General features: G+C 54.7%; 1 protein-coding gene across 1 annotated transcript; it reads left to right on the top strand.

Annotated features, from left to right (window-relative positions):
- Positions 1-8,768: 8,768 nt before the first annotated feature.
- On the top strand, positions 8,769-10,203 carry GPBAR1 (G protein-coupled bile acid receptor 1). The gene has a single exon (XM_077830096.1). It carries the CDS (start codon positions 8,891-8,893, stop codon positions 9,923-9,925), a length of 1,035 nt encoding a protein of 344 aa, XP_077686222.1. The 5' UTR covers positions 8,769-8,890; the 3' UTR covers positions 9,926-10,203.
- The last annotated feature ends 1,399 nt before the right edge of the window (positions 10,204-11,602 follow it).

The following is an 11,602-nucleotide window of genomic DNA, read 5'->3' as shown; positions in this document are numbered from 1 at the left end:
GTGTCACCTGAGCAGAGGGGAATTGAATCCAGCTGTCTGGAGTTCCAGGCAGGCTCCTTGGCCGCTGGTCCGTTCTTCCTACTGTGTGGCCAGAGGGATGGCAGGGCCAGGTCCAAGGGGGCACACATGGAGCTGGCTGAGGGTCACACCCAGCATGGCGGGGGGCGGGAGGGAGTTGTCTTTTGGCCACTGCTTCTCTCGGGGGCAGCAGGGACTCACGGACCCAAACCAAACACGGGGAGGGAGGATCCCTTGTCCCAGCCAGGGCTGGGGGTTGTGCCTGGAGGGTGGCCGATCTGCTGGGGAGAGGGGGAGATGATGGGGAAGGGGCCGCATGGCCCAGCCATTGTGGTGGCTTTTCCTCCCCACCCTGGAAGGGACATGATTCCCCCCCCCCCCCCATTGTCCCAGAAGGAGGGCACGCATCGCCAATGTCCCTGCTAGCCCGCTCCATGCAGGAGTCAGAGAGGGCAGATGGTGCCTGTTCCCCTGGAGGCTGTATGGGGAGGGGTGGATAGCAGGCTCCTTGCGACCGTGGCCCAGCCCGAGAAGCTGGTTCTGGGGAATTGGGAGGGTCTTGGCATCAGGGCTTTACGCTCATGAGGGCTCTGTTCCCCCTCGCTTCCTGCAGCCCCTGGGCCCCTGATCTGGCCAGGCTCTTTGCAGTTTCCTTCTGTCCTATGTCTGCCGCCTCCCCTTCAGAGTCCTGCCAGTTGGGGCGGCCGAGACACCTAGATCCCTGGGTTCTGTTCCCAGCTCTGCCAATGACTTCTGGAGTGACTCACTCCCCCCCCACCCCCCCCGTGGCTCAGTTTCCCCATATATAAAAGGGGGATAATACACAGGCATAAGGGGCTTAACTAACTGCTGTCTAAAGCGCTTTGGGATCTCCTGAAGAGAGATGTTATCAAAACACAAGCTGATGCTGCCTTGTTGCCCCTGGCCCGTTGCATTTTCTTAATTTATCCTACATGCTTTTAACCTACCCTCTCTCCTTTATGCAGCTCCGGTCTCTGGAGGGGGGCCACGGTGCCAGGGGGTGGGGTGGACAAAGCCCGGTTCTGTTAATGCGCTTGTGCACATTTCCGTTGTACGCTGAGGCAAACTTATCTCAGCCCAGGCAGGAAGGAAGGAGTGTGGTGGGGAAGGGCAGGCTGTGCTCCAGGGCAGCTTGCAATCTCTGGATCCCCTGGCACAGCCGTGGACACCTGCAGAATGCAGCGGGATGCCCTCCTGGCTGGTCTCGCCCCGTTAAGACACCAGACTCCCCAAGGAAAGAGTCCTGGGGAAAGCCAGAGCTCAGCAGAGAACTTGGCAATGCTTCCCTGTGTGTGCATTTACTAGTGGAATCGTGCCCCCTCCCTTTTTTTCCCAGGCCTGCTGCCAGGGATTTGGAGATGGGGGGGTGGGGGGGGCTGCTCAGCCTGGGAGAAGGAGAAGAACCAGCCCAGCTAAAGATGGGAAAGACCTATTGGCTCCCCTGGCCCTTCCCCAGTAGGGGAGTGGCTGAAGACTGTCTGTTCCCATCACACTCCAGTGCCTTCTCTGCACTCATGCTGTGGCCAGCGGGGCTGCCCTTTCCACAGTGCGTGGGCTGCAGGAGGGAAAGGGCACAACTTGCCGAATGCCAGAGGAGGTGATTGCATTGGCAGCAGAGCAGTTACTCTCCTTGCGAGTCCGGGATCCCGCGTTGGTCTGCAGCGAGCACGGCCAGGTGTGAGTTTGCTTGTTTTTCTTCTAGCTAGAGTGATATGGGAGGAATGGAGCTGCTTTGGCACATAAGGAAAGACCCTTGCTCTGGGTCTTTATTCAGGGCAGCTGTTACGTGGGGTTGGCTGTTTATGGCAAGAGGAGATGACTTGTAGCTGAGATCAGGGCCCCGTTGTGCCCGGCGCTGCCAAGACGCAACAAGAGACAGCTCTGTAATTCACTAGATAATGCATTTTCAGTTTCAAGTCTCAGTGGTGAAGGTTTCTCATTAGAAGGATCCATGTTTGTATTTCTTGGGTGCAAGACTGGGACTCGGAAGCCCGAGGTCAGTTTCCTGCTCTGCTACAGCCTTCCTGGGTGGCCTTGGGCCAGTCTCTTAGTGTTTCTACACCTCAGCTGCAGAATGGGGAAAATGGCACTTCTGTTTCCTATGGCTGTTGGGAGGGTAAGTTCATTAAAGCAGTGGTCCTAAACCAGGGGTATGTGGACCCATGGGGGTACGCGGAGGGCTTCCGGGGGTACGTCCATTTACTAGGTAGTTGCCTAGTTTTACAACAGGCTACATAAAAAGCACTAGCGAAGTCGGGACAAACTAAAATGTCATACAGACAATGACTTGTTTACACTGCTCTATACACCGGACTCTGACATGTCAGTACAATGTTTATATTCCAATGGATTTATTTTATAATTATATGGTAAAAATGAGCAAGTCGGTAGTCTTTCAGTCATGGTGTGCCATGACACTTCTGTATTTTTATGTCTGATTTTGTAAGCAAGTAGTTTTTAAGTGAGGTGAAACTTAGGGGACGCAAGACAAATCAGCCTCCTGAAAGGGGGACAGTTGTCCGGAAAGGTTGAGAGTCACCGCAGGAAAGAGTGCGAGGGGGTCAGATACCACAGGAGTGGGGCCAGGAAACGATCTGTTTAGCGGAATGAACTAGATTTAAAACCGATAACGTTAAAACTTTTACTCCTCTGGAGAGCATCAGTTTCAGTCTGTTTAAAATGGTTTCAGCTAACCCCAGGGCTGCTGATTTGAGCAGTGAGGTGAAAACCCCACTCTCCTAAGCAGCTGTGCTTAACGAAGATTGGCTGGCACTTTTCAGAAGAGTTCTCCCACTGCTCTGGCCACATTCCCACCAGGAAGGAATTCACTTGCTGCTTCTTCTTCTTTTCCTGTTGAATTTAGATACCGAATGCTTTATCGCTTCTTGCCCAAACTGGCTTACAGCGTTGCTGGGTGCTGTGAAATAGCTGCTGCATTCCACCCCAGAGGTGCCTGGATCTCGGGGCTAGGTGAAGCAACCACCATACCAATAAAGGCTGTGAAGGATGTTGGATGACTGGTGGTATATAAGAATGGCCCTACTGGCTCCGACCAAAAGTCCGTCTAGCCCAGGATCCTGGCTTCCAACAGTGGCCAGGGCCAGGTGCCCCAGAGGGAGTGAACAGAACAGGGAATCATCCAGTGATCCATCCTCTGTCACCCATTCCCAGCTTCGGGCAAACAGAGGCTAGGGACAGTAGGAGGGTGGTGAAGCACTGGAATGGGTTATCTAGGGAGGTGGTGGAATCTCCTTCCTTAGAGGTTTTTAAGGTCAGGCTTGACAAAGCCCTGGCTGGGATGATTTAGTTGGGGATTGGTCCTGCTTTGAGCAGGGGGTTGGACTAGATACCTCCTGAGGTCCCTTCCAACCCTGAGAGTCTCTGATTCTGTTACACCATCCCTGCCCATCTTGGCTAATAGCCATAGTTGGATCTCCTCCATGAATTTATCTAGTTCTTTTTTGAACCCTGTTATGGTCTTGGCCTTCACAACATCCTCTGGCAAGGAGTCAACAGTGTGCCCTTTTTGCCAAGAAGGCCAATGGCATTTTGGGATGTATAAGTAGGGGCATTGCCAGCAGCTCGAGGGACGTGATCGGTCCCCTCTATTCGACATTGGTGAGGCCTCATCTGGAGTACTGTGTCCAGTTTTGGGCCCCACACTACAAGAAGGATGTGGAAAAATTGGAAAACATCCAGCGGAGGGCAACAAAAATTATTAGGGGGCTGGAGCACATGACTTATGAGGAGAGGCTGAGGGAACTGGGGATGTTTAGTCTGCGGAAGAGAAGAATGAGGGGGGATTTGATAGCTGCTTTCAACTACCTGAAAGGGGGTTCCAAAGAGGATGGATCTAGACTGTTCTCAGTGGTGGCAGATGACAGAACGAGGAGCAATGGTCTCAAGTTGCAGTGGGGGAGGTTTAGGTTGGATATTAGGAAAAACTTTTTCACTAGGAGGGAGGTGAAACACTGGAATGGGTTACCTAGGGAGGTGGTGGAATCTCCTTCCTTAGAAGTTTTCAAGGTCAGGCTTGACAAAGCCCTGGCTGGGATGATTTAGTCGGGGTTGGTCCTGCTTTGAGCAGGGGGTTGGACTAGATACCTCCTGAGGTCCCTTCCAACCCTGATATTCTCTGATTCCACAGACTGACTATGCGTTGTGTGGAGAAATACTTCCTTTTATTTGTTTTAAACCTGCTGCCTATTTGGTGACCTCTAGTTCTTGTGTTAAGGAAGTGTTGTTAACTACTTCTCAAATCTACTTTCTCTGCACCAGTCCTACTTTTATAGACCTCAATCATATCCCCCCTTAGTCGTCTCTTTTCCAAGCTGAAAAGTCCCAGTCTTATTAATCTCTCCTCATATGGAAGCCGTTCCATACCCCTAATAATTTTTGTTGCCCTTTTCTGAACCTTTTCCAATTCCAATATATATTTTTTTGAGATGGGGCGACCACATTTGAACACAGTACTCAAGATGTGGGCGTACCATGGATTTATATAGAGGCAACATGATATTTTCTGTCCCTTTCTTAATGATTTCCAGCATTCTGTTAGCTTTTTTCATTGTTGCTGCACATTGACTGGATGTTTTCTGAGACAATAAAACGTGTGTTTTATTATACTCTGGGCCTTACCTCCACTTCCCACCATGACGTTCTTCTGTACAACCAAATTACTGTCCCTCAAGGTCCCATTTGGAGGGTTCGTGGGTGTAAAAAGAACTGTAAGAATTTTCTGGTGATTGGTAGAAAGGGGCCCTAGAACAGTGGCTTTCAACCTTAAAATTTTTGGAATGGAGAGGCCAGACCCCTTTGGAAATCTTAGACATAGTCTGCGGCCCCCCCAAGGCGTCCCTGGACCACAGCTTGAAAACCACTGCCCTAGAAGAAGCAGCTCCCAGAACATCCGAAATATTTCTTTTTGGGAGAGAGGAGACGGTTCCCTGTCACTGCCTCTGAGCCAAGATCCTGCCACCTGGAAGGTCCTACTCCTGCTCTCAGGTTTCTGTGGGTCAAGCTCATAGGGGCTAGGAAGGGGATATAAAAACATTTCACCTCTACAGCACAGGCTGGAAGCAGGCCCTGAGTTAGGAGTTGCATGCTACAAGAAGAGAGACACTCTGACCCTTTCATCATTGCTGGTTTAAATCGGAACCCCGGGGTGCTAACAGAACTGGTTACTCCCTGCTGCCTGGATCATATGAAACGAGTTAGCAGGTCTCAGCCCAGTTTGTAGTAACCAATTTGTCCATGTACTAAAACCTATCAGTGCCTTGTCACACGCCGCCCTTACCTCCTGCACATTTGATTTTCAAGCACTTTCCACCCAAGTGGGCCACTGGCATTAACTCCATTTTGCAGATGGGGAAACTGAGGCACAATGACTTGGGCAGGGTCACTGGCAGAACTTGGAATAAAACTCAGCTCTCCCATCCAGAGCCAAGCACGGATGCAAGATCTCCTGAGTTCCGGTTCCATGCTTTAGCCTGGCTGAGCAGAAGCCATTGCCCTGCTGGCCATGCATTTCCCCTGAGATGAATCCTCTTCAAAACAGAAAACAACATTTTAATGAAATAAAAGCTGATCAGCTTGTTCCGCTGTGTCCTGCTCTGAGCTGGGGCGGTCTGGCGTGATCAAAGGCTCCTGCCGGTCATTATCTAGCTGTAATGATGTAATTGGCTCCCGGCGTGGGCAATCTGCCGACTCCCTAACAAGCCTGCTCCTTCCCAGGGGCTCTTTATGGGTCCATTAAAGGCGCATCCCCATGGCTGTTATTGCTCCGGCAACCGCCTGCCGCTCTTGCCCCGAAGGCAAAGCATGTTTCCCTGGCGGAAAGCGTTTTATGATTCTCTGGCTCTTTGTAAATGAGCCGGGTGGCAGCTGCCGGTGGGTTAACTCAATGGGCTGTGAATGGAACTCGGGCCTTGACGCCTCCGTTGCTGGGTGCTCGAAGTGTCCTCCGTCTGGGGCTTCCCATCAGTTTAACTGCGCTGGTCCCCAGGCAGTCCCCCTACCTTTCCCAGCAGGGCGGGTACGGGAAAGGGCATTGCCTTGGGCAGGGATTGGTCCCCATTCTGGCAGTCTCAGCAAGGAGTCCCTGCGCTCCGGTGGATCTCCTGGGGGGAGCAAAGTGACGAAACAATACAGAAGTGAGGATTTCACAACTACGTCTATAAAGACATAAGGGTTTCCCAGCTGTGTCTATTGATAAGTGAGTTCTTACTGAACAGAAAACTATCAAACTAAATTTCCTTTTACATCCTCTAGGCTCTTCCTGTTCTCTGGAGGTGATAGGTCAGATCACCTTTCGAACAGCCCCAGGTTGCCTTATTTCAATGTGACTAGTTTGGAATGGGAGGAGGTGGCCGGTCGCTTCCCAGCTAATGGTTGCCCCCGCTGCTTAGCCAAAGATCTCAGCCTAAGAACAGGGCCTCAGCCTGTCACAGGGAGAAAAGGCCTTATACAGTCAGAAAGTGATTTTGAGTCTCTCTTTTGTACTTCTAGAACTAGCGAAGTGATAAGAATACATCTAAATTCTTAGAGTATAGGCCTTTACAGACAGGCCTGAATATCTATATCCTAACACTGTTAACCTCTGCCCTGCTGCACATCATGACCCTGCAGATAGCACCTTTTGCCCCCACATCGCAAAGCCTCTTGCCCAGATTATTACAGGTGGGGAAACTGAGGCATGGCAAGCCAGTCCCTAGTCCAAGGTGACCTACCAATTGTCTCCTCCTCACCCCAGACATTCTGTGCAAGTGAGGGTAGCGACCTGGAACATCAACACACTCAGATTCTCATCGCTTCTACCAACCTGAAGCGTAACTACAGCGAGGCCCAAGGAGCAATCGATCTGAAGAGGACTGAACTGCAATAAAGCACTAGCCAGAGACGTGGGAAGTAGGGGTGCAGGGGGTGCTTCAGCACCCCCAGGGGTCCCACTCCCCAGCTGCTGGCTCTGTGCATAAAACTTGGGGGTGATTCCTGTGCCTATGCCCTGCTCCCGGCCCTCCACCCGCACTCCGCTCCCCAACCCCTCACCTCACCTGGGGCTCCGGTCCCAGCTGCTGGCCCAGGGCCCCGCGCCTGCCCCAACTCCACTCCCGGGCCTCTGCTCCCTGGGGCCCTGGCTGCTGGCCCTGTGCCCAGGGCCCCATGCCCGGCCCCCTGCTCAGTGGGGGCCCTGTTCCCAGGGCTCCACGCCTGGGGCTCCGCACCTGGCCCCATGGACGGGGCTCTGCTCTTGGCCCCGCACATGGGGTCCCGGTTGCCGGCCCCCGCCCGGGGCTCCGCTCCTGGCCCAACATCCGCCCCCAGCTGTGGTCTCAGCTCCCTTACCCCTTTCTGGGTGCCCCCCTCCTGGAGACACAGCCCTGCTCCCCACCTCTGGGTGGGGGGGGGGTAACGGGGCTGGCTTTCAGTACCCCCACTACTAAAAATGTCCCAGACCACTGGCACTAGCAGACAACGCATACGGAAGGGGAGGCGTTAGATCGTAGCACTGTGTTTTGAGACGATCGTTCACGAGAACAGGAGCTCTGGTGGCTTTATTAGCCAGCCAATCTTTGAGTAAAGTACCTAATCCCTAATCCCAAGCCATTTTTAACGTGTTGCTTTTCATAACACAGCAGAGAGAGACTTTCACAATCTAACCATGCTGGTCGGTTAGGTAGAGATCTGCTGCCAAGAGTGACCTCCCTGCGGTGCAGACACACGATTTCAACAGAGATTTAGAACGAAGAGTCCTTCCTCCTGCCTGTTTGACTTTGTGGTTCTGAAGAGTTGGACGTTCGCAACGATCAATTTATTTATTGACCAATAGCTGAATATGGGCAGGAATTAAATCAAATCTCTCTTGGGCCGCAGTCATGGAACTGTGACTGAATCTCTTGCGATGATATTATGGATTATTCGTTTTTGTTTGCTGTGTCGGAATTGCCCGGCTCTGTGGACAGGTGATTTTTGTAGACGTTGCTCTTTAAATAAATAAAAAAACCCAAGAATTACATCTCTAGCTATTTAGAGCTATCGACAGCTCGTTATTCGTTTTCTCACATACGCGGCCTTTTTGCTCGGCAATTAATTTAAATCGGGGGGGGGGGGGGTTTAAAGGCTTTTTTTGTATATGTTGCTGCTTTGTCTTCTCTTTGAAGGGGGCACCCTGTGCAGTAGCTTAGACTCTTGCTCAAAGTGTCAAGGGATCTTTCACAGCCATGAGCGAGCATATCAGTCACTTGGTTTTAGGCCTGAGTTTAAAAAAAAACTTGGCACAACGCTTCCGGCTGGGTGGGCCACCCCGCTCCCTCCAGTGCAGCTCCCTAGCCCTATTCTGTGATGTGGGGCTCAGCACTGACTCTGAAGAGTGAATGCCCCCGCTGAGCACCCTCCAGACTCCCCCTCACCCAGCATCCTGGGTTGTCCTTGGGGGCTCTGGCCAAATTTTGATCGGGCCTGACCTTTGTAAGTTCCTTGGAGGCAGCGAGGTGGTGGTCTCCTGTTCGTGTATCCGGGGGGGCGGACTCCAAAGGACAGGGAGGCTGGGGAGATCTTACGCCATCTGGGCCCGATGTCATCATCGCTGCAGGCTCGTGCTGCTTAGACAGGAAATGGTCTTGCTTATTCATGAGCCGGTTAGATTCTCGAGCAGTCGAGGGCGTGTCACTGTCCCAGCGGTCTAGGCAGAGAATAACGCTGCAATATGGTCTCTTTCCCGGCAGGAGGCTGTGGCCTGTCCCGGGGGAGAGAGGAGGATGAGCCCCACGCCCCCGTCTGCAGCGTCGCCCGGCTCGTGTCACGCTGCACTGGCTGACCCCGTTCCGACCTGCCGCCAGCGCTGAGCGAGAGGATGGAGAACTCCTCCGGGCACGCCGGGGCGCAGGGGAGCTCCCCGATGCGCTTCATCTTCTGGCTCTCGGGCCCACTCTCGCTCTTCATCATCCTGGCCAACCTCTTCATCATCCTCGGGATCCTCTGCAACCGGAAGCTGCACGGCCCCGCCAGCTGGTTCTTTCTCAGCCTGCTGTCGGCTGATCTCCTGGCCGGGGCGGCCCTGCCCTTCATCCCTCGGATGCAGTTCGAGGATAGCCGGGGATACCACATCTGCTTCTTCGTCCACGTGGCCCCCAACTTCCTCTTCCTCGCCTTGCTGGCCAACCTGCTGGTGGTGCACTACGAGAAGTACTTATGCATCAGCTACCCGCTGCACTTCCATTGCTTTTGGGTGCATCGCTGGGTGCCCCTCTGCCTGCTGCTGACCTGGGTGCTGCCTCTGCTCTTTGCCTGCCTGCCAGTGCTGGGGTGGAACCACTGGGGACCCAGCTCCAACTGCTCCTACCACCAGGTCTTCCCCACTGCCTACCTCTACCTGGAGATCTACGGCTTCCTCATCCCCTCCATCCTGGCCATGGCCTTCATGTCCATCCGGGTGCTGCGGGTGGCCAGGCACCAGCTGCAGGAGATCAAGAAGGTGCTGCGCTCCGTGAACCAAGGCCAGGGCCCCTCGGAGCTGGAGCAGCAGCTGGAGCTGAGGCATGCCAAGTGCATCGCCAGCCTCTCCCTGATCTTCCTGGTGTGCTGGGTGCCCTACGTGGCCGGCCTGCACGTCTCGGTGCTGGCCATCCAGAACCGCAGCTTCATCGACAAGTACACCCTCCTCATCCTCACCTGCGTGGGGAGCAGCAGTGCCGCCGTGGTACCCATCACTCTGGGCTTCTGCAACCGCCAGTACACCCAGTTCTGGAGGGAGGTGGTGGCCAAGGGCTGCGCTGGCTGCAGGGCGCGGTGCTGCGAGCGAGGGGAGGCCGGGTGCCAGCAGGGTGGGACGTCACAGAGCGGGGCCTCTTGCCTTCAGGCAGAAGGCGTGGCTCCAGCTCCCAGCTAATGTCCTGGCCCCTGCGATGGAGACACCAAACCTGCGACCGTGGCCTCTTGCCACAACAAGGCAAGTCTGGGACTTGCTGGGGATGCAGCAGCTAAGGGGTCAGCGTGGACCTTTCAGAGGGATCCAGTGATTTACTGGGCCGTTATATTTTAATGACCGAGGCAGGCAGGTAACCTCATCCTCCCCCGCCCACACACGGATGCTGGGCTGGTCATTGCTGTTTTCTGCACTTTGGTTGGCCTAAAGAATAAGCTTGGGTCTCATGCCCCGGCCAGTCAGATTTTGGTACGTTAGTTTTTCAAAGCAGGCCGTCGATTCCGTGAATGATCTCGGCTTCTGAGTGGCTGGTTCCTCGCTAAACGATCCTCCCTCCTGCAACCTCACTGGCTGGGGTGGCTTCCATCTGGTGTGCTTCCATCTCACGACGATACTCATCAATTATATTTGTTCCCTGGGGGTAAGACCTGAGTTTCTGGGCTGATGTGGGACCCGATCCTGCCGGGGTCTAGCAGGTGCCCTGACCTCTCCGGATCGGACCCACCTGAATTCTCAGCTCCTTTGTTGACGTTAACCCCGCAGTGAATATGTGAGTCGCTGCACCCCGTCGGGACAGGCTACAGGGCGAGGTTTGTATTAACTCTCGGAGTTAGGCCAGTGGGGCTAGGAATTCCTGGGGCCCCAGTACCCTCCCTGGCACAACTCCCTGCCCCCAAGTGCAATTAGACGATAGCACCCCCGAAACAGTGGGGTTACTGCTGCTTGGGTCCCAAATGGGACTAGGGCCTGGCACCCCCATGGTCTCAGAGACAGGAGCTTCAAGGGCTTATATCACTTCAAGGCAGAGCTCTGTTAGCAGTCACTTTTCCTTCCTGTCCCCTGCTAGGCCGAGCTGCTGCTGGGTCTCCATGTGGGTAAAAACCGCAGCCCCCAGGCAGCGAGCAGTGTTGGCGGAGCCCAAAAGTGACTGGCTGGAGAGGTTCATTGGTGGGGAGAGGAGCCTATGGGATTCAGGCACCTTCGCCCCCTGTACAGCAGTGCCCAGGGCCGTCTCAGGTCTGGGTGCCCTTCAGCCTGGCTCTGAGAGCGCCAAGCCACTCCATGCACGGTCCACGCCCCGCTCCTCGGACCGCCTCTCCCGCTGAGAGGCACAAGCATCAGGCCACGGAGCAGGGAAGGGGTATCCCGCGCGGCGGGGTCCCTGCGCCTGGGATGTTTGGTTCCGGGCACACTAAGCCGCCCAACCCGGGTCCTGGACTCAGCCCAGTGCCTTTGCCCAGGCCCTGGCACCATCTCTGCCGCAGCCCCTGGTGTTGAAAGGAGATTCCCCATTTTAACCTCGGCCCTGGCTCGTAAAGCCCAGTCTGCCACCAGACCTCCGAGCCTCCCACCTCGGGCTAATGCATTTGCTGCTGGGCCCTGTTCATCCAGGGCCTGCAGCCCGGTTCCTCATACGGCTTGTGCGTCACTGGTTGGCAGCGGTGGGAGCCCCACTGAACGGGGGAGGGAGTCGGCTGAGCCCGGGATCCCGGCTCTCCTGGAAGGGAGAGTCAGGTTCCCGCCTCCTTGGCCGCTGGGTCCCTCTCTGCAGCGCGCTCCCACCCACGGTTTATCCCACAGCCCAGCTGCTTCCCAGGGTCTTCTGCTTTGCGACTGTTTATTTTTATCCGTGAGCCTTTT

Source organism: Eretmochelys imbricata, chromosome 11 (genome assembly GCF_965152235.1).
Source record: "Eretmochelys imbricata isolate rEreImb1 chromosome 11, rEreImb1.hap1, whole genome shotgun sequence".
NCBI lineage: Eukaryota > Metazoa > Chordata > Testudines > Cheloniidae > Eretmochelys > Eretmochelys imbricata.
This window is presented reverse-complemented; position numbering and strand designations above follow the sequence as displayed.